General features: G+C 37.8%; 1 protein-coding gene across 1 annotated transcript; it reads right to left on the bottom strand.

Moving 5' to 3' along the window:
* Window positions 1-11,940: 11,940 nt before the first annotated feature.
* On the bottom strand, window positions 11,941-23,486 carry LOC136223756 (histone-lysine N-methyltransferase ATX5). The gene is made up of 23 exons (XM_066011918.1): window positions 21,802-23,486; window positions 21,655-21,710; window positions 21,361-21,574; window positions 19,748-19,876; window positions 19,561-19,629; window positions 19,394-19,462; window positions 19,214-19,305; window positions 19,018-19,110; window positions 18,444-18,579; window positions 18,257-18,359; window positions 18,064-18,163; window positions 17,435-17,559; window positions 16,910-17,055; window positions 16,197-16,301; window positions 15,950-16,014; window positions 15,613-15,826; window positions 14,722-14,808; window positions 14,565-14,621; window positions 14,361-14,450; window positions 13,760-13,846; window positions 13,151-13,225; window positions 12,414-12,514; window positions 11,941-12,326 (listed from the first exon to the last, which is right to left on the bottom strand). Exons 1-23 carry the CDS (start codon window positions 22,726-22,728, stop codon window positions 12,236-12,238), a joined length of 3,231 nt encoding a protein of 1,076 aa, XP_065867990.1. The 5' UTR covers window positions 22,729-23,486; the 3' UTR covers window positions 11,941-12,235.
* Between the last annotated feature and the right edge of the window lie 528 nt (window positions 23,487-24,014).

The following is a 24,014-nucleotide window of genomic DNA, read 5'->3' as shown; positions in this document are numbered from 1 at the left end:
AGAGATAAAGGGTGAAGGGTTTAAGATTTAACCAGGGTTAAACCGGGGTTGAACCGAGGTTCAAATAATCCTAAAAAATTATAATTTTCATTTTATTTGCACCTTCCAACATAATAAAAATGTTAATTTGAATTTTATATTCTAATATATAACTTAATTATCATGACTAATTATAACTTGCATATTCTGAATGTAACAAAAGCTTAACATAACTTGATTAATTTATATTTTGATATATATATAAGTTATATAACCAAATTATGAAATTAAACAATATAACTTGATTTTATTACATATATTGTTTATATTTTTTTTGACTACATATCCATCAAGCATGATTTAATTTATTGGTTTGTTCTATGTGAACAAACAAAAATCAATTATCAACGGAATTAAATGAAAGTATGAATACCAAACCATTAACAAATATTCATTCTTCAAAAAAAAAAAACAAATATTTCAGTACTACATTAATATTAATTTGAAAGTTATTTTTTTTAAAATGAAATTCAAGTTAAGTTTTTCTTAATTGGATTAGTAATTTTAATTGAAAGTTAAATTTTTATTTTCTTTAAAAAAATTATAGTTCAAATATTGAACCGCTTGGACCGTAAAAACCGTGTCCGGGTTTTCGGGTCGCTGGTTCAACCGGCCGGGTCACCGGTTTTTTAGCGGTTTTCTAAGATGTAATAAAATAGTCACTTCCGGACCGGAATACCTACCGGGTCCGGTTCAACCCGGTTGAACTGGCCGGGTCGGTCCGGGTTTGATAACCTTGGTTAGCTCACATCCGAAGTGATAATGGTGGAGAATTCAAGAACCAACAGTTTGTTGAATTCTGTGAAACCAATGACATTGACCATAATTTCTCTGCTCCTAGAACGCCTCAACAAAATGGGGTTTTTGAAAGGAAAAACAGAACCTTGGTTGAAATAGCTAGGACAATGCTGAGTGAGCATAGGCTTCCAAAGTACTTTTGGGGAGAAGCTGTTAACACATCGTGCTATATTCTTAATAGGGCTCTAGTTAGACCTATACTAAAGAAAACCCCCTACGAACTTTGGAAAGGACGAAAGCCCAACATTGGATACTTTCGTGCCTTTGGTTGTAAATGCTTCATCTTGAATACTAAAGACAGCCTAGCTAAGTTTGACTCAAAAGCTGATGAGGCTATCTTTTTAGGTTACTCAACAAACAGCAAAGCATACAGAGTTTTCAATAAACGAACTCAAGTCTTAGAAGAGTCAGTACATGTTGAGTTCGATGAAACTAACCCTATAGGTAGATACCAGCCGCTGAACGAGGATGACCCACACTCAGCACCCGCTGACTAAGAAACAGCCGCTGAGTCATTCCCTCAAGGGCTGACCAAAGGTAAAAGTGAAACTCAAATTACTTTCACTGACCAATCTACACCTGCAGAGATTGTTAAAACACAACCAGCGCAAGACATCAATCTACTAAAGGAGATTATGATACCAAGAGGTCACTCAGAGAGTGCCATTCTTGATGCCGCTGAGAATACCCTGATGACTAGAAATCAACTCAGGAGATACCTCAGCAACGTAGCATTCGTCTCAATCCAGGAACCAAAGAATTTCGCTGAAGCTGAGTATGACGAATTTTGGATGAATGCAATGCAAGAAGAACTTGATCAGTTCAGACAAAATGAAGTATGGGATCTAGTGCCAAAATCAAGAAGCCAGAAGACCATAGGAACAAGATGGGTCTTCCACAACAAGCTGGATGAACAAGGGAACGTGGTCAGAAATAAGGCAAGACTCGTAGCTCAGGGCTACAGTCAGCAAGAAGGTATTGACTATGGTGAGACCTTCGCCCCAGTGGCAAGGCTATAGGCTATAAGAATTTTATGTGCATATGCATCTTATATGAACTTTAAATTGTTTCAAATGGATGTTAAGAGTGCATTCCTTAATGGAGTGATAAACGAGGAAGTTTATGTTAATCACCCTCCAGGGTTTGAGGATCCTAAATTCCCAAACCACGTTTATAAGCTCAAAAAGGCTCTGTATGGCCTCAAGCAAGCACCACGTGCTTGGTATGAGAGGCTGACTAGTTTCCTGCTGACTAGAAATTATGTCAAAGGTAAAGCTGATACAACCTTATTCATTAAGAGGAAGGGTAAAGATACCCTGCTGGCTCAAATATATGTTGATGACATTATTTTTGGTGCCACTAACGAGTCCATGTGCAAGGAATTTAGTAAGCAGATGCAGACTGAGTTTGAAATGTCAATGACGGGAGAACTCAACTTCTTCCTTGGACTTCAAATTAAACAAGGGAAAATGGCATCTTCATCAGTCAAACTAAGTATGCTAAGGAGATATTGAAGAAATATGAACTTGAGAATTGTAAGTCAATATCTACCCCAATGGGCACTGACACTGTCCTCTGCGCTGATGAGAATGGTAAGTCAGTAGACAGCAGATTGTACCGAGGTATGATTGGTTTTCTACTTTACTTAACTGCTAGTAGGCCGGACATTCAGTTCTCAGTATGTTATTGTGCTAGATATCAATCTAACCCTAAGGAATCTCATTACATAGCCGTAAAAAGAATCCTTAGATATTTGCAAGGCTCAGTGAATGCAGGTTTATGGTATCCCAACACTCATGACTTCACACTCATTGGATACACTGATGCTGACTACGGACGAGACAAGCTTGAACGAAAAAGCACCTCAGGAGGATGCCACTTCCTTGGGAGCTATCTTGTGTCCTGGTTCAGTAAGAAGTAGGCGTCAGTATCCCTGTCAACCACTGAAGCTGAGTACATTTCTGCTAGAAGCTGTGTTGCTCAAGTCCTATGGATTAAGCAACAGCTTGAAGATTTTGGCGTTTGGACTAAAACAATTGAAGTCAAATGTGACAACAAAAGTGCCATTGACTTATCAAAGAACCCAATCCAACACAGCAGGATGAAGCATGTCAGCATAAGACATCACTTCATTAGAGATCACGTACTCAAGGGAGAGATCAAGCTGACCTATGTCCCAATGGATGAGCAGCTTGCCGATATCTTCACAAAGCCACTGGCTCGTGAGCAATTCAACATACTTAGAGAAGCCATTGGTATGTTTAATCCTCTTCAATAAATTTCAAGTATAGTATGCATGCTGAGTGAATTACCATGCTGAATGATTTGTGCTATTACATGCTGAGTAGATAAATATATATGCTGAGTATCTATCTCAAGCTGAGTTACTACGCATAAGATCGATTCCTCTGCATAACACTGACTACTCAGAATTTTAAACGCCTGAAATTCTTAACACTGAGTAAAGAGCCATTGCAAACTTTAATGCAAAGCACGCGAATTAAATAGCCACCTAGGATGACGTATAGGCTATAATTAGAAAATACACGCGCCGTATGTGTCATAAATGCCAGAATCTTTGTCGATTGAGAATCTCGAGGCAAAACGGACTCCTCAACGCCATGGATTAACTCAACATCTCTATAAATAGTGGATGAATTCCCACTTCTATTTCTTTACGCTTAGAAATCTTTGGCATTCATAATCTCTCTCTCTCTCGAAAAGTTCCCAAACCTTCTGAAAACTTCTCTGAGAAAATGACTAAAATTTCTCTGAACATCTCCGGTGCCGGTCTCTCCCATAACCGCTCCGATGACAATCCCACTTCTCCCACTCAGCGTGATCACGCTGGAGTTACTACGCCGAGCAAGAAAGCTCAAGCTGTCCAAGCCACCTCTTCCAAAGGGAAACAACAGCAAAAGGACAAGGGCAAGAAAGTAATAGAACGCACCTACACTCAGGTCTTCGAGAGTGTGAAGGGATGGAAGATTGACCACTCGTGGTGGTTCTCAAAAGGGTTCGTGGAAGCCGAGCAGCCCTTTTGTGAGTGGATCAAGAACAACGGTTGGACCGAGCTGTTCTCAGTTCGCGATGCTACTTACCCTGAGCTGGTAAGAGAATTCTATGCCAACCTAAAAGCTGCCGATGATAACAGGACATACCTAGTCTCCAGAGTACGAGGAAAGGACATTTTCATCAACCCTGCGTACCTTGCCTCACTGTTCAAACTGAAAAACGAAGGAGCTATACTTCGTAAATCCGGTGACCATGAGAAAACCGACTACGTTCAGACCTTCTGCAAACCTGAGGGTCATGTAGGTGAAATTTCAAGCACTTCCATGGGTCAGCATCAAAAGATGGCCCATTACATACTGACAAATTTCCTCTACCCTAAAATCAACTGCACCAACTCAGCAACCAACTTCGAGCAGTGTTTTATATGGCACATGCTGACCTACACGCCGATAAATATGCCTGCCTTCATAATCGGTGGGTTTCTACGAAGTACAGGAACCCTTAGGCTGGGATCCTTCATCACTCGAATCCTCCAAGATCACAAGGTGGACATGATAGCAGAAATCCAAGTTCGGGGAACCGAGATTACAGCTGCTGCCCTATTCGGCTTGGCATATGATCTACCTATTTTGCCGAAGAAAGGAAAAGGGGAAGCTGTCCAGAACGCTGAGGGGACTAACGCTGAGGGGGTAGTGACTAGAAAGGGCAGAACCCAAAGAAAGAGGAAAGTTGTGCAAAGCACCTCTAAAGGAGCTGCCTCTACCCAAAAGAAGCTCAAAGTTGTATATAAAGGAACAAAGCCACAAACTCAGCAAAGTCCGGGTGGATCTAGGTCAGCTGCGAAAAGACCTAGGCAAGCTGAACCTGAGACAGAAGAAAGAGAGGTTGATGACCAACCATTAAGGAAGAAGAAGCAGCTTAATTTTGAGTTGAGACCTATCGATGCTCAACCAACAGATATCGTCGTTCCTCCTAACTCACACTATGCATAGAGTCAAGGGATTGACGCTGAGCAACAGGTTGAGGAAGAACAAGACCAAGACCAATTGGGTGGTCAGTTTGTCGAGGAAGAGTTGGATGACCAGTTAGAGGAAGAAGAACTGGATGATGAGTCTGAAGAAGAAGAAAGTGGTCAGGATGACACTGAGGAACCAACAAATGATGAGCATCTTGAACCAATCAACACTGAGTTGGTTGATGAAGAAGAAACTGAGCACCCAGTAAATGCTCCTGCTGTTCAAAGGGATGCCTCACCCACTGACTCCATTGAGTCTATCCCGTGTGACCCTACTCCTCCAAAGCTTAAGAGACTGAGAAAGAAGAAAGATTTTAGAACACTAGTTATTGATCTCATGGGTGATTCACCGCTGAGAGATGAGATCTCTGACCTTACCGAGGTCCATCTTAAATACTTCTCCAACCTTCATGAGTCTCAACCAGAGCAACAAGAAAATCAAGCCTCTGTTTCTCAGCCAAAGGAACATGCCGACTTAAATGCTTCCGCCAACCAAAGTAATATCGAGCACGTACTCGAAGATTCCGCTCCTCAACCTGTTGAGCAAGCTAAGGAATTTCCTGCTCAGGTGGACACTGAACTTCCTCAAATTCTATCACCTAGTCAGCTTCAGCCTGACACTGAGCAAGCAACTCTTTCTGCTGATCCTCCACTTCCCCAACTAAATGAGCAAAATCAGATTCAGTCAGTTTCTACTGACAACACTAATTCCAGGCCAGCCACTGACAATGCTGGGCCTTCCAATGACGAGCAGAACCAAACACTGCCTTTATTCGGTTCTACTCCTCCTCCGGCATCTAGGCCAACACAAGATGGATCCTTTAGCTACCTCATTGCCTCTGAGTCTGGTCGAAGAATTGTTGACTCAGCTCAAGCTCTCATCCAGGACCTCCATCAATCAAGTACCAATGCCGCTGAATCTAATACTGTTGAGACAACTCCATTTTTGTCTATCACTCAGCTTCTCACTGATATCAAAGGTATGAAGGATCTTCTGAGTGTCATGACTACACTACAATCTCAACAGCCCAGGCACCACTCTATCATGAAGTTGGCCGAACTCCAGCTGACCATGGTCAACCATATAAACTCACTGCAAAGGGAGTTTCATCAACTGTCAGCTGCGAACTCAGCATATGCCACTTCTGCCGAAGTACATCATCTCTTCAGTCAGCTTCACACTGAGCAAGAGAAAACAAATCACCAGCTTTCCACCTCCTCTCAATGCTCCATTGAGCAAATTAGCGAGGTTGTGCGTCTGCTGAACTTAAACAGGCAAGAGATGGCAATTGACGAGCTTAAAACCAACGAGATTATAAAGTATTCTCGAGCAACTTTCAGCAATGTGCGCCAAATCAACGCTCAACGTGAGTATTATGACTCCTCTTTGCTAAAGATGTTTCATCAAGCCTTTGCAATGCTCACTGAAATGATGCACTGGATTGGCAAGTCTCAAGCCGCTGTTTTGAGTATGCTGAGTACTGCATCTATCGGAATTCCTCGATCCATTATGGATGATGGTGTTCCAATCTTCGACGGAATGAATGAAAGCACGAGAAAGCTAAATGCATTTTCTCAACGCCTCACTCAAGCTGCAATTGAAGCCACCTTCATTCCCAAACCTGATGATGGCAAAACGGGGGAGAAAGAACAAGCCCCAAGAACTCAGCAAGCTTCAGTTAGTCAGCCGCAATGTAAGGGCAAAGGCAAACAAAAGTAGCTTAACTTGTATTGACTAGGATAGCTAGCTTTTCGAACCTTTATATCTGTGTTCTTTTTTTGTGAACCCTGTTGTGCTGACTTTAAATTCAAAACAAATTATATGCATCTCTATCTCTTTCATACTGACTACTCTTATGCGATGCTTACTTAAGTGATTGATATAATTTGTTAAAACGCATATTCATTAAATCAACTGTGCTACACTGTCTATATTAATTGATGATATGTCTGTTGTGTTGATCATGCATGTTGACCACTTCTTATATGTCCACTTAACTAAAACTCATTGAACAAAGCATACTCAGCGCTCTCTGATATTTAAACCTTCCGCGTAAAACTGAGTTAAATAGAATATGTTCCATGAGCTGACTTATCTCTGAAAACTGACCTTAGACTTACTCAATTAAACCTCGAAATGTTTAGAGTAAAACTAAGTCAGTAGCTCAACCCTTACGGGGGGAGTTATTTGATAAAATAAGGTCAACTATCATGGGGGAGCTCAACACTGAGTTCTTCGACTGAATATTTTTGCCAACATCAAAATGGGGGAGTTTGTTGAAACACCTTTCCACATGATTTTGATTTGAAAAAATTATTTAAGTAATGATAAAAATATTCTAACACATTTATTACACTAATGTGTTTGTTCAATGTTGTGTTCAATTGTGTATAAGACATTGAGATTAAAAAGCCCAAAGGCCCATAAAGTGGAAGTCAAGCCCAAGTCAACACATCAATACCATTCGGCCCAAGAGTTCAAAACGAAGCCGTATCAACTAAAACGACGACTCAGCAAGAGAAGGATCGAGAAGCCTTCGTGGTAAAAGCTTCAAGTAGAAGCTGCTGAGTTGGACGACAAAGCAGTCTGGACAGCGGCAGGCTATGTTCAACTTCTAGACAAAGTATTTCTACTTTGGGAAAAGTTTAGAAGGCGCAGAAAGCTGTCTCGTGGACTTTTCCTTAAATGTCGAAACATTCTGCCGAAGACTGACGAAGACAGAAGATGCGTGAATCCTATTGGCCAACGACGCTGAGCACGCCCAGAGTGACAACGACATGAAGCCGTTTCCCTCCAACGGTTATTTCGAAATTCGAAATGACCAGGTGCCTCAAGTGTCACTATATAAAGGCCATCCATTTGCTTCAATCAATGCAGAACTTCAAGCAGTCGAAACGCTGACCAAATTCATACTCGAAGATTCTGTGAGAAAAGCAAAGCAAATACCTTACACCAATTTCCATATTATTGTGTAAAAGTCTAGAGTGATTTCCAATCATCTAAAGTGTCTTAGCAATCGTTGTTTAGGACAAACACTTTATCATTTCTAGAAGAATAGAAAGGAGAGGCTGAGTACTCGGTTATAGTACTCAGCGTAGACATAGGAGTGAGTAGAGGTATAGAGGAAGGTACTCTTGTTATACTCAGCTTCTATTTGTAAAAGGTTTCGTGCTATACCTTTAAAGAGCTCAGTAGGGAATTCAAAAAGCTCGGAACGAGTTCCGGGGACTGGATGTAGGCGGAGAGGCCGAACCAGGATAAGTCTGCTGAGTAATATCTTTCTAACCCTTAAACTCCTTTAATATATATTACTTGCTGTGAAAACTGACTAAGTAAAGAACTCACGCTGAGTTAAGTTTACTAAGAAGCTGAGTTCAGGAATAGACTCTAAGTGCTATTTCCTGACTCAAGTAAAGAAGCAGACTTAGTCACAAGTTGACTAAGCTTGTGTCTTGAATCTACTTAGTGACGCTGTGTAATCCTTTTCATAGGAAAAGAAGTCAGCCTTAACGGACAAAATTTTAAATAGTTCCTATCCCCCCCTTGGAACTAACTTGTCATGTTATAAGGGACCAACAGATATAACCAATCCTACATTATTGGGAGAAGAAAGAATCGTAGATAATGACAAACATGACCCCAAAGTTCATGATCTTTTGAGGATGATATGATGGAGAAGCTCGATACAGCTCGAAACTCCATGACAGATCATAACGTGATGTTACTCGCCACATTACAAAAATGCAAGAAATTCAAGTCTAGATGGAAGAAACTCAACTACAATTACAATAATAGATTCAATGGTTAAGGGTCTATCTCACGAAGGACAAAACATTCTCCCGCGATCACAGGAAATGAAGGAAAAGAGATAAGCCCAAGAGCCTCGCCAAAGTGTTAGTAGCTACTAGATATCATCTCACACCCTCTTTCACAATGAATTATTGATACTCATTTTCCATTATATTCCAAAACCTCATATGTGCCTCATTATTTAGAAGATCCACATGAAAATTGCACGGCATTTATAATCATAATGAACTTATACACCCATGTGGACGTAATAGATCATAATTTCTCCTTCATTAGATGGTCCCCTTCGTCAAATATTTAAAATTAGAGATTACCACAGATGCCATGGAGAACAGAACCACCTGTGAGCCCTTGAAACGGAAGTGTTACATTGACATGCCTTAGAACTTTGAGGAATTAGTGGCTATAAGCCAAAGTTTCATTTGCTACAATGATAAGAACCCTGATTATTACGTTGAGGCAAAGAAAGATAAAGCTTGCAGGACTCTAATCAGGAGGATAAAGGAAAATAGGTCAATGATAAAAATAAATTCATGTAGACGAATAAATGATGCCCATAGTTCAAGTTGTAAGAGACAGAATAATTAGCTTCCATTTGGGTGGGAGGAGCAAAAGCCCGGAATATGAGAAGTCTTATCTAAAAATGCTCATTACACGAAGGTTCGTGCTCCCATCGTTCACAACATCGGGGCACAGAAAAAGCGAGCAAAAAGTTCAAACATAAAATTTTCAAATTTCATAAGAAGAAATGGCACTCGACAAACGAATGCAATCACTTTAATCGAGAAGTTGAGCATCTCCTTAGCCAAGGACCGAGGATAGGGCCCTCACAACTTGAGGATAAACAATGAAACCCGAGGAATCGTGAGTCCTGACTAGAAAATTCTAATCATTTGAGGTACCAAGGTGAGATAAATAAGGAATACGCTCCTCAACCGAGTCTTCTTCAAATATAGTGATGAAAGGAGGAAGACCTTATATGTACATACATCGCTCTTAATTCCACATAATGAAGCCTTGGTCATCTCCACTACCATAAATGAATTCATAATCTACAAGATTATGGTAGACACCGGGAGCTTGGTGAACTATTAACTTCCCGGATTTTAAAACAAATAAAGATACCTTAAAAGTGGCTGAAAGAAAGCACTTTTCCATTAGCAGGAATGTCAAACATTTAAGTACCCATTATTGGTACCACCATGCTCCCTATCGAGTTTAAAAATTGCAAGTAGTGACGGATTGTCATTACAGTTTGTAGTGGTAGATATATATCATCAGACCACAACTCTATCATCGGAAGACCCTATTTATTGAGATTTATTTCGTTGTTAATATACGAAATCTTACAATGTCACTCTCGTGTGATGAGAGAGTCATTATTGTCTCGGTCTACATATAAGATTATTTCCCATTTAACATAAATTGCTTGTTAGGTGTGAATCTTGTTTGTTTTCTAGGCATGACAATGTATCATCAAATACCCATACACTAGGGTAAAAGAAAACAACAATTTATTGCATATAAGGGAGCTATTTGTTGTTGCCTTTATCCGATTTAAGCACAAACTAGTATTACGTAATGCATCACATAACGGGCTATTCGAGCATCTCAATTCGATATGCAAATTGAACTACATTCAGATTCTAAAATTCATGTGCTCCATGACTTTATTGTCGAGTTCACTATGACTAATGAAGAATCATCAGACAGATCTAAATCCTCAAACTTTACCCCTAATCTTCTGACTATACAAAACCTAGCTAGCAGGGTCGGGCTAAAAGTTAACTATGGGTATGAGAACCTTTGATAATGTACAAAATGTCTACAAGAAAATATCCAATCATATTGATGATGAATCTAGTAGATGTGTTTAACCAAAAAACAAAACGAACACAGAAAAATATATGAATAATAAAACTTGAATCAAAAGAATAGAGTTAGACAATTCCGAAGCTTGTGTTAGCAGTCTCCTTGAAGTAGATTTCGTGGTTATTGACGATCATCTCTCAGGATACAACAGATTATGCAAGTAAACTCTTATCGTGTGTGTTATCACCGGAACAGGACATCAAGAACAGACCAGAAACTTCCAGAGAATCTTTTTTTCAACAACCTCAAAATTTAAAAATTTCATTCTGTATCAATAGAACTCGAATGGATATGTCTGTTCATGAACGAACATGATTGTACGTGGACGAACACGACTGCTCACGAACGGACATGATTATTCATTTTTGTCCAATAAAATCATTTATGGATCATGGCAATATGCCACACGATTTAGTTGTGTTGTTGCATATGGTAAGACAATATAAGCTTTGGGGTTTTCACAAGTATGTGGAGCCTACTGCAGACATCTAGGATCCGAGCATAGTATCTACTACTTTAATGTTTCTTTTTCCTTTGTTTTCCGGGTTTTAACCCGTCCCACTTATAAAAAAAAATATAAGCTTTGGAGTCGCAAAATCCTACACATCCATGAAACCGAAATCTCCTTGAGTACTTATGAATGACGAGGATACAAATATGAGAGCTTTACCAACTATTTCTTGGAGTAAACTTATTGACGAGCACATCATATGTAACCTCCAAGTGAAGATGGCCCCACATTATAACAAGATTTCTACTCTTAAGATGTTGATCTCCTAATATCCCTCACAAAAAATGGGAGTTTGGCCCAAAATTTGGAAGGTCTTATGATATTATTGCACAAGTATTGGCAAGGGGAAGGATTGGGAGATGAAGCAGAACAAACTCTAACGATAGCTAACAAACTCTAACGATGAAACAAAGTGAAGTCATCTATGTTAGAGATATATTATCCTGTAAATAGATTTCTATTTAGTTAAGAGTTTCAATTTGTCTATATTACTAGTTAGGTAGAGTATCAATATTTCTATACTTACACAGTATATTCCTATACAAACTCCAATTGTCTCACTATAAATACAAAGCCTTAGAGTTAATCACATTCAAGATGATTCAAACATTATTGTGTATATCTATCTCCATATTATCTCTGTGTATCAAACTATACATCCAACAAGCTAAAACTAAGCACTAAGCGAAAACAATCTTCAATAATTTCTTATTTTGCTAATAGTGTAAAAACGAACAAAAGAAAAAAACGATTACTCATGATCCTTAAACTCCCGCTTGTTACAGATTTTTAAATGCTACGGTTTTATTTTGGACCCTCAATTTCAATGTCCAAAGATAACGCACAAGTGGTGTGTTGACTTATTGAAGAACAAGAAACTCAAAACAAAGAGAAAGGGCTTTCAATTATAAGAGAGAAGAAGATGATTCAAACAAATTTACACAAATGCCTGAACTAAAAACAGGAGCCAAACCTATAACAGAACTTATTAAACTAGATTGTCAAAAAGGAAGAGAAAAAGAAAAAAGGAAGAACAGCTCTAGCAAAAATTGAAAAATTGCTGTATGAGTGACTGTGAGATCCCATAGGAATGGGGTGGGGGATTTGGGTTAGTGCTCCTTGCGGAGAAAACAAATGAGTGTCTGTCTGTCTGTGACTTTGAAGTGTGTATAACCTAATTCATGAATTTCCTGCAGTTTGGAGCTTTACATAAACATGGAACTTTGAATTCGTCTGGCTCGTCTGGATCAAACAAGTAATCGTACCTGCCATAGATGATCGGTGAATTTGAGTTAAGAATAATTGAAAACCAGAGAGAGAAAGAGAACAGAGAGATTGAGAGATGAAGTTACGTTAGCTCATCGCCGGCAGATACGTTAGTCTTAGCAATAAGGACGATACGACTTTCATCATCTCCCACGCTCATGATCCTTGCATAGCAATTTGGCATACACTGTATCAACACATCAATTTGTCAGTTTCATCGCCAAAAAGAAAAAAACTACTCGAGGCATATTGCCATAACTCTGCGATTTCACGCTTTGACATTCAGAAGACTGTAGATGGCTTTTTTTTTGTGACAAAATGGTACTCGGAATTTTTTATTTTAGCTAAAAGAGGATTTTTGTCCAATCAATCTTTTCTCAAGTAATTCGTCTAGAAAAAAAAAAGGAGAAAAAGAAAATAGCACACGAAAAGAGAAGTTTCAAAATAACCAAGATAAAACTCATTGTCTGCGCTCAATTCACACAATTTTCCGGTGAAAACGACAACTTCAAGTGGTAAAGCGAAATGAAATACTACCTAGGCAAAGAAGAATGATTGCACAAAAACGCCTCTAACTTTAACAGCATTACTAAAAAAAATCCTAACCACAAGTTAACATTTTATCACTAAAAAGCCCCCAGTCTTCAAAATGTCTAAGTGCAAAAACATTGGGTTTTTTTCACAAATTATGTAGCAATGAGAGTACAGCTTCCAAAAGTGCCAAAAACATTTGAGGGTATCAATTAATAATTTAAATTTCTTCATGAAACGGTGCGTAGAATGTAAGAAAAGAAAACACTAGATAACGTAAAAAGTAACTTACAGAATGGTTTATAAGGCGAGCTATATTTCCTTTGTCAGTGGCATCTACCACTACTTCTTCACTTATCTTGAATAGCTGTATGAGAAATCCAGATCACCAATTACACCTCCAAGTGAAAACAGGAAGGAAGCAGAAAGAGCAACATTTTAGGGTACAATACATCCTTGACCTCTAAATTTTATCTCGTGAACTTTACAGTATACCATTAAAGTCAAAATCAAACAAATCCCGTTAAAAAATTAACGAAATAATGACCTGGAAATATTTGACAATAATTGATTGTGACATGGATAGAAAAGTCAATGATGACATCAAACTTGTCCGGGTCATCATTTCGTAATTTTTTTTAACGAACTTTCTTTGATTTGGACTTTAATGTTAAATAATGTAAAATTCAAGGATTTTTATGTCACGAAATGAAGTTTAGGGATCATAATGTTAGTAGCGGTAGTTCAAGGGTCATAGATGTATTTTACCCCAACATTTAAAGGGAACAAGAGGGAGAATGATCTCAATGCAATCCTTGAAGCTTATTACTTGCACTCAATTGGAACTATTACCATAAAGAAAAATCATGGAGGAAGAAAGCTTGCTGAAAGCAGCACTTACATAGCAGTCTTTGCCTTGTAGCCGGTAGCGTGCCTCCCGAAGATCTGCAATACTGCGTCTCACCTGTTCACCACGATATTCAAGGACCTGGAGGAAAAGGACATGCTTGTCAATAGCAGGAACACACTTTCACTCGTTTTTACATGGGTCAGGCAGGCTCTACTTGAAAGTTTGAAGCTCTGCAAATGCATATTTGGGAAGTGTAGTTCACATGTATTAATAAATTCACTACACTCCCAACTTATCAAAATTTTCAAGGATGCCTCAACTCAAAAGGGCGGCCCGGTGCACTACGCGTCCCCTCTAAGCGAGGGTCCGGGGAGGGGTCCCACCACAAGGGTGTATTGGGGGCAAGCCTTCCCAAGGCTTTTTTTTTTTGGCAAGAGGCCGCTCCTAAGACTCGAACCCGTGACCTCTAGGTCACACGACAACAACGTTTACCGTTGCGCCAAGGCTTGCCCTCATGCCTCAACTCAACATTCTCAAAATAATGGCAAGGTGATTCTAATTGTTCAGTTCAAACAATCATTATATTGCATTTTTATATGAGAAATACTTCTTATGAGAAGGCCAACTCGAAGCTTTAGTAGTTCTAACATACCATATCTCCTTCCTGGATGTTTCTCCGTGCAAAAAGACCCCATCCATGAATCCCAGATCTACCGAAGCAAACTCTATCATTTTCAGTTCTCTGGAGTCACATGAACATTAAAAAAAAATAAATAAATAAATAAAAAAAAATTAGAAGAGCAATATAAAATGTAAGAGATAAGCCAAAAGAAAAAGAAAAGGTTTGAAGAATTGCCTGCAAGTGATAAAGCCTTTCTCTGAAAGAAGAAAAACTTTCTGGCTCTTCAATGACCTGTTAATTAAGAAGCCCATGTTAAAGCAGATTAATTACTATAATCCCAAGGTAACAATCCCATGTATTACTGAAAAGGTACAAAGAACAGAAACTTTACTCTGAATGCATTCAAACTTTGTACTATGTCCAAAGGATGATGACAAGGTCCAGCCAATTGGTGAGCAACTGCTTCATCTTCCATTCTCTGTACAAAGAATAAACCTTGAGTATTATTTGAAAAAAAAAATGGAAAAAGGAATTCAGAAAATCACAAATATCAATCAGATATGTTTAGGTTTTGCGATGTGGGACTGTTACATGATACGGACCATTATGCAGATCAATAACAAAACACAGTACACATAAATAACACAAGTGCAATTCAATGTTGAAAATTTCCATATACATGGTTTCATCGCAGTCAGCAAAGCCTTATGGACCAACTGGCTACAGAGCGATCTAGTTCAAGCAAAACAGGAATGAAGAAAGAAAGCATAAGGCCATGACAACGTACATACAGGCAGCAAAAAGATTTGCTATCACTTGTACTATACAAGCCTTAACCAGAAAATTCCAAATACTAATCTGCAACCAATAATAACACTGAGATTTAGTTCAATCAATTTTCACCATGTAAAATTGTTTCTTGACATTATTCACAATGTTCGCCACTTTAGTGGCGAGATTTCATGTTCTGGTAACCTTGACATCACCATGAAAAGAGAATAAGGCTGTAAGGTGTCATATCTGTTATGTTTTTGTTACTTGATGTTATTGTATGATATTTGACTTAGTTTCTGTGATAGTTAGGGTTTGATACTAGAAAAACCGAAATTACCAAAATAATTGACACTGACACCGAACCAAATAGTATATAAAACCGAAATATAACCAAGCCACTTGCACGCTCAAACCAGAAAACCTTGGATTTTATCAATTGGAGAGGGATATGTGCTGGGTGGATTTTAACTTTTAATTTTAAGAGGCAATGACATTCTCATGCAGGTACCTTCTTATTGTTGTTTACTCTTTTGTAGACCCGACATCGTGCGGCGGAGAGTGGCTCAACCTCAGTAGTTTCTTCTGTAGACAACTCTTCGAGCTTCAATCTGTTGGATGAAATCAACCTTGAACCAGCCCTCTTCTTATTTTGAATAAGGCATCTGGCAGAAAACACCCCTCGAGGTGTCTGTACAATCAAAACTGTATCTGGATTTGGGGCCCTGCACCAGAAAGAGAAGGTGAAGAAACAAAAATACACACTAAATAAGCAAAATACCACAAGCATATAAATGAGTGAGACAGATCAGTGATTAGCTTCATCATCACATATGAACGCTCTTTACCTGTGATATGCGCAAAATGAAAGCATTTTCGTAGTCTGTCGCCCATTCTTCTCCAAGGAATGCAACTGATTGCAAAAAATAGCACAATCAAAACAGGTACTAGATACCTATATCCATTTATCTAAATAACAACCATAATAGACTTGACTTCGTAATTTGTATCACTTCTGAGATGACAAATAGTTTATTTGTTTTAAAATTGCTGTAGAAATATGCATCTCAGAGAGACAACCATCGAATAGCTCACCTCCATGCGATAGCCAGCCCTTGAAGCACACATTGCATGGTAATAGGTGGAACACTTGCAACATTGAGTGCACGAACCATGAATTTGTTTGCAAATGACACAAATCTGCAGTGATGCACCAAGACATATTTAGATGGAACACTAAATCCTTGTTGAAAGCCAAAGAATCGGACAATCCAGAAGAATGCATTTCAAAACGAAAATGAAAAGAAGAAAAAGAAAAGACAACTGTACTAAATGATAACAGATATAGATAGAATCTCGGTTTCTCCTTCTTTGATTAATTCTCAAACGAGGTAAGGAGAGAACAAAAAAATCCAAATGTCTGGAGCAGAAACACCACCTTCAATCTATGCACCATTTAGACTAACAGTTTAATTTCATCAACCCCTGACATGATAATTAATCAACTTCTATATAAAAACGTGTACATTGAGTGACTTAATAGAATAGTGTTACAGAATAAGTCAATGTTATAAATGTATAGCATGCTTGTTGACTATTGGCTGCTACAAGACAACTATAGGTGGCTAGTAGGGCTACTATGTTTCCTTTGATTTAAGGAGTGATTTTAGGAATGTCTTGTATATATATGTGTAGTGCTCTTAAGTAAAACATATCAATGTAGTCTCTTAATCTACATGGTATCCCATGTATTCCTAGTGTATTACATGGCTTGTTACAAATAGCTAAGTAAAAAATCAATACTTTACCTTTACAAAAGCGTTTGATGGGATAGTTAAGACCCCAAGAGCAGGTTCCATCTTCTCATCGCTTGCAAAGGAGACTTCGGGTTGAAACCAAGCACATGTAACATGAACCCATAATGCCTCAAGATCAGTTGGCTTTAAAGCTCCACCTAAAAAAATTGGGAGAGAAGAATTATGAGAATATAAGCAATATGAAACCAACTACAGAAAAATCTGAATGTGGCAAGCATCCATGCTTGGTAGAAAAGCATATCTGATAACCAATAACAGGAGCTTGAGTCCACAATAGGGGAATGAAAGTTTTGAAGCAAAGCAACAACACTGATAAATAACCAACTATATTTATCCTTGGCTTGACTTGAACCCAAAAATTTTATTTTATGTTTTGCAAACCACATGCAACATGATTATTGGCTTCTTGTCACATTACCTACAAGCATGTATTTTCTATTAACAAATTACCTATCTCCGTAGCCCACATCATTGATAAAGGTCAATTTAGAATAATAATAATAATAGGAAAAAAACCTTTTACAGGACAAAGGCAACACTCCCGCTTAACATCAGGTGTTTCACATGCTTTGCAAACCCAAGATGTGAAGTCACGCACATTCCTTGCCCCGTAGCATTCTTGATGAACAGCTATCTGACACCTAATAAAAAAGAAAAACATAGAAGTTGCACAAATCATTGAATCTGAAGCCTATCATTAAAAAACATCTTGCTAATATAAGAGCAAAAATGGCATAACAGTGGGTGCCTTTCTTTTTCTGCATCCAATTTGATAAAGAAAAGCAAATATCCGTCTACATGCCCAAGCATAACTAAAAGCAGATAATAACTAGAGGCCAACAATTCAAGGATCATTTCCAAGGAATATGCAGCATAAGGAACTACATAAACAAGGTATGAATATAGGATTATAACTTACTGAAAACGTAAACTTCAAGAATTGAAATAACTCTTTTATGTTGTACAATCAGATTGGGTCACCTAGTTACTTTATACATCATTGGACTTTACCAAGTAAAAAGAACTTCAGATCTCAGTGTCTCCAAAAGTCAAAGATCTTATAGGCACACATAGTATCTGGTCAATGTCACTCTTAAGGTAAATGATTAGATTAAAAATTATAACTACTGAAAATACTTGCATACCGATTGCAGATGATAATTTTATTGTAGTCCCAATCTTCAACCCATCTACAAACAGCACAGCGTTCTGTTGTCCACTTTGCATAAACAGGTTCATATTTCTCTGTCACAAAAATGATGACAATACATATATTCAAGAAAAATACAAACAGCATAACACAAGAATGCAATATGCAGAGCCAGAAAAGAAATACACCTCCCAAAAATGTAAGTAACTTTTGCGTTCGCTCTTTAATGGAAGGTTTTCTTGGAGGTTTTGTAGAGACAGCACGAGCATGGTATTCTGCCAACTGCATCATCTGCAAAATCAAAAGAGAACAAGTTGGAGAAAAAGCATTTAAAGTCACACTCCCAAGAACAAAAGGGTGATACCAAAAACAAACCCATTGTTCTAGAGGCAGCATGGACTCTTTCACTCGAATACTCATCCTCCAATTTTTAACTTTTGATCCAGTATGGCGTTCCCATTCACTAAGGGCGAGCTTTGCTGGGCCACAGGATCCACATTTGCACACAACCCTAAGAAAAAGAAATGCATACATGATACATCAGTGAACAAAAAAAAAAAACCCTCTTACACATCAAGAAAAAATAAGAATGGACAAAGCAGAAGTAGAAAGTTCTTCATCTGAAAAATTATTCAAAAGGGATTCTTCTATTTGTTTGGATGAACACATACAATAGGAGATTACAAAATGGGAAATTCAAATCAAAATCCCATTTCAAATAAAAAGAATGTAGCATCAATTTTTCAGCAAACAAACAAACAAAAGTTCACGTGGTATAAACCAAATATTAAACGATGAATCCATTACTCTACAGTTCCATAACTTTGAGGTAGTCCAACATGGGTATTTGACTATTTAAGTTATCAAATATGTACATTCATAGAAAGACCCGCATAAAGAAGTATCAGAAGTAACAGTAATGCACTTTCAAAGTCATATTTTTGCTTACAGGTGAAGGCTGGGGAAATATATGCCTTCTACCCCAGAGCACACAACAGTAACTTTGCTAGGCAGTGCTGGCTGGGAATTACTTTGGTTGCATCTGTAAAACAACTCGAACAACAGAAATAATTTAAATAAGGAAAGCAGATGTATTATGCTATATTCATAATTGAAAAAAAGGAAATGAAAACCAGCCAACTTACTTAGTTTTTGGCTGCCCTTTCTCTGAATCAGACAATTCAAAATTAAATTTTGCTTTGCAACTAGGGCAGTAATAATCGGTGCTGCCCATATCCTACAAGCAGAATGAATTTGTTAGGAGAATCTGAAACTTCCTTTTCATCCAATGGGTGCCAACAAGATAGTATAAAGTGTGGACGGACCTTAAAACGGTTGTTGGAAATTTTGTCACACTCAGCATGGACCCAAACTTTACAACCATCACAGCGGACCTAATAGCAAGGAGATCAAATAAAACATATTAATAAAAGGGATTTGGCTGCAGTAAAACTAAAAGAACCACAACTCAAGAATAACTTGTTTGCCTCACCCAGCTCCCACTGTCTGAATGATTCCAAATCTTCTTGCATATGCCACAATAATGCTTGGATTTTGTTAACTGCAATGACAAATTGCACTTGTGAACAATATCAATGACCAACATATTCTCAATTTATAATTATGACATGTAAAACTCAGTATTGGTGGAACCCGAACATGAATCGCATGGTACCAACCTTGGCACATGTTTTGCATAAAAATTGGCCCCCAGGAGTTAAAGTCTTCATCTTCTTTGACAATTTAAAAGGAAGGTTTATGCCACAGCCATCACAAGGTCGCGATGATTTATTATTCCCAAATATATCCTGCACCAGATGATTTAATTTAAAAGAAAAAAGAATTTGTAATGTTATGTTCATCTTGATTCAGGTGAGAGTAATAGTTCAAACTGAGCATACTTCATAAAACTTTGGGGCATAGTTGTCAAATCAAGATTCGACTCGTGAATCAAAAGTCTCATTTTATGAATGGTGACTCGTGAATCGAATTGAATTTATAAGATTCGGTTTCAATCTTAATATTACAAAAAATAAAATATTTACCATATTGAACTTAAAATATTAGTCTAGAAATGCAATTTTAATTTAAAAAATTCATATAATTAAACTAATTACTTAAAATTCAAATTCAAATAATTCACAAATCATTCATCATCATCAAGGGATGTAAGTGTTCTTTGTAAGTCCTTGACGTCCACCATGGAAAAGAAAGAAGAAAGTTTGGAAAGAAAAGAAAGAAAGGTGGAAAAGGGTCATATTTGTGTATTTAAATGGAATTTGGAAAGTTGTGTGAGTTTTAACTTTCAATGTAATCTGTATCTGTTTCTTTGAATTTGAATTTCAATTATTGATTTTTATAATTTTTTGTTCATTCACTTTAATTCTCTTATTGGTTGTACGGGGTGGCACAAAAGTCATTCATGAATCTTATAATTAATGGAACTGTACAGATTCCAAAAGACTTGATTGCTGCCATTTTTTTTCTCCACATTCGAGAGAATCATTAGAATCGGACGATCGCCACCAAGTCGTCAGATCCACCAACGATTCTGGATATTTCCGATTCTACCTATAGAGTCGACTCGAAATGGAGCCGACTCGACTCGAATGGTACGATTCGAATTGTGGATCGTATCCTACTACTTATTCCTCTGAAACTAGGGCGAATGTTTACCCATCAGCTTCCTTCCTTTTGGAATAGCGTGTAATCGGAGACTTTGACCCTACCGGCGGATCGCAGGTCTTATGTACCAAGAAAAGGTAAACAAGAAAAAGCATTTTCCTTCCTCACTCAACGAAGACAGAAAAGAAGGAAATGACGTCATTCTAAGGAGACAAAGTTACTTCTAACGAGACTTACTTTTCTTACCTAATGTAAAGCCCGACTTTCTCAGGTAACAACTATGGTTTGGGTATGTTCATAAAGAAAGGAAAAGGAATAGTACGGACATTACACATTTAGTTGCCTCATCATTAAAAGCAACATGTATAGCAGAAAGAAACTAAGATTATCTTATGAATGAGTATTATCTGAAAGAAAATTTCCCTAGAAAATAGGAAAAAAATGTGTTCAAAAGGAAGTTTAGACATCATTCCACTCACACCTGGACCAAGCCTCTAGCAGAGGCTACTTCCAGGTTGTTTGCCCCCAATCAAAATTTATGCTGTTTAGGCAATGACAGAACTAGAAAGAAACAACAACAACAACAACAACAACAACAACAACAACAACAAAAAGCCTAACATATGAAAAAATTACAAAAAAATAAAAAATAAAATAGCAAACTTGCCTGGTTTTGGAAGTAACAATCCTGATCTTGGTATGAACCGGTAGCTTCATGAAGCCATCTATAAACAGTTTCATCATATGTTGGATTACCAGCTGCCATGTTTATATCATGGATCAACTTCTCTGTGAACCCCTGTTCTGCCATAAAAGCCTCCTCAATTGCCAAATTGAAATCACTAGGCTTACATTCCATCAATTCAGGCTGCTCCTGGAACCTACATTTAGTCACAACCTCAGTTCACATAAACTCTAATCCAGCTAACAAATTCCACACCGAGAGCGGACAAAAACTCACCTGTCAACAAAATCCATGAATGGAAAGATCATCCCTCGTCTAACCCAAGCATAATCCTGTTATCAACAATCAAAGTAGCATAATTAACGCTCATATACATCCAAAATTAACAATCTGATTCAAAGCTTAGTAATTCATTATTCCTACCCTTTGGTTCTCATTTCCAGAATGACCAAAAAACATAACACATGCAGCATCAGCTATGCAGGACCTCAGAACAAGCTCCGGTGCTTGAGTCATTGGATCAATCACAATGGCTGGCCAATATGGATCCTTCTTCCCTGATTTCGCCCACACTATATCACCGGAATAGAAATCCTCAGGTCCGTACAAACCATCTTGCTTCTCTGGCCTCTCCAATTTCACATCTTCGCATTTCTCATTTTCATGTAGTGAATTGAGTGTACTGCGTGAACTCAAATACTTCTTATACCCAGCTCCTCTATCTTCATCTTCCTCGTACAATGTAGAAGATATACGAGACTTGTATCCAATTCTCGCCTCTGTTCTCTGTTTGATCACATTACTGGTAAATGTTTTCGGAGTTCTGAAAACGAATTTCTCTTTAACTTTATCTTTTCTAGTTGTATTATTATTATTATCGCATTGTTCTTCATCGAAATCACAATCAGGCGAGTCATTCTTACTCTCTTTTCTCCAATTCTCAATCACTGAATCATTAAACCGCGAAGGGAGTACCTGAACTCGCCCTCTGGACGTCCGTACAAGCGGTGGACGGGGAACTTCAACTGTTCGATTATTAGGTCTCGTTGAATCTCGGCCGTTGGATTTAGGCTCCGACACCACCGCACCGGGAGGAGAGCACGTTACCTCCGTACACCAAGACGCAGTAAATCTACCTGAGTCAACTTTGGAAGCTGAGAGAATACCGCGAAAGCTAAGCGGAATTATACCATTGGCGACTTCTCCGAGAAGACTAAGAGGATAATAAACATTTAGTTTTCGCTTCTTCCGAGCCGAAGCCGAGTTATCATCGTCTTCCCCCGTCGAGACACCAAGCCTGCACCGTTTCAGACTCGGCATTTGGGATTTCAAGTTGCGTTTGATTATCATTCTCGAAAATAAACGGAAATTATTGAGAAAAATTCAAAATAACCAGACAATGACAATCACCTCATGAATCAATTTCACCAACTCATAATCCAAATTGACTCCAAAAGCCTAAAACCCTTCTCGATTTCTCATCAACCCCAAATCCCCAAACCCTAACTTCACCCGCAATTCCAATCGGAAACGATACAACAACGCGAGAAAGATAGAAGTATTCAAGAACCAATCAAGAAAAAGCAAAATCAGAAAGTAGAACGCAGATATCGAATTCAAATAGAAATTTAGAATCACATAGAGTCAAAAGAGTAAGAGATCGAAATTGCATATAGCGGAGGAGAAAACAGAGATCTAAACTCCAAGGACAGCACTTTCTCTCTCTATTTTTTATTTTTTCCCCTTCTCTCTCTCTAACTGCTTCACAGAGTATAAGAGTAATATTAATAATATTTATAATATCTCCATCAACTAAATCGCAATGTGAAAGCTCCTAATAACAAAAATTAAACGTAACTGGAATTTATAATCCTGTCTTCTCTATTTTTTTAGAGAGAGAAAGTAAGGAATTGAAATATTTTTCGTGATAACGGGTTTGGGTATATAACATTTATTTTAAAAACATTTCTTGTCTTCCATTTTCAGCTCTGAAAGTGGTGGTTGATGATGATGAATTATGCTTAGGATTTCAAAGTTGCAAGCTTTTTTGTTGAATAAGCAACACAACGTTTCTTAATTTTTGATGTCCAAGAATGTTGGAATCAAAATTCAAAATGTTTTTCAGTTATTTTGGATGGGATTTTTAATGGGGTGTAATCAAGTCAAGTTTTTTTTTTTATGGAAAGTGAGTTAAAAGATAGAAATAGCTATGGCACCACCGTTTTAACTGGTGGTCGGAGATGTACATGTGTTTCATGGTGGTGTTCGGCTAGTTTGGGTGACGAGATTTTGAAAGTTATAATTTTTTTTTTTTGGTAGTCACAATATGTCAGCAAGAAGGGAATTTTATTTTTTCCCACCAATTTTTTTTGGAGGGGTATTTTGGGCAGTTTGTTTTGTTATATAAAGTTCATTTGCTTGAAAGTATGAAAAATTGAGTTGTCCGCGGTGGCAAATACATGATTACTCGAGCCGATTTTATACGTGCGTTCGTAAATTTTTCTTTTAAAAATTGAATTTGTTCAATTTTTTTTTTTTATATATGCGTGTTATAATTTGAATGGTCAAGAATCAATTTTTAAGTATGAATGTACAATTCGCAAAATTAAGCTACATTTCGTTTAAGAGTCCTAACA

The sequence above is a fragment of the Euphorbia lathyris genome, chromosome 1 (assembly GCF_963576675.1).
Source record: "Euphorbia lathyris chromosome 1, ddEupLath1.1, whole genome shotgun sequence".
Taxonomy (NCBI): domain Eukaryota; kingdom Viridiplantae; phylum Streptophyta; class Magnoliopsida; order Malpighiales; family Euphorbiaceae; genus Euphorbia; species Euphorbia lathyris.
Note: the sequence above shows the minus strand (reverse complement) of the source record. Positions and strands in the feature narration are given on the sequence as shown.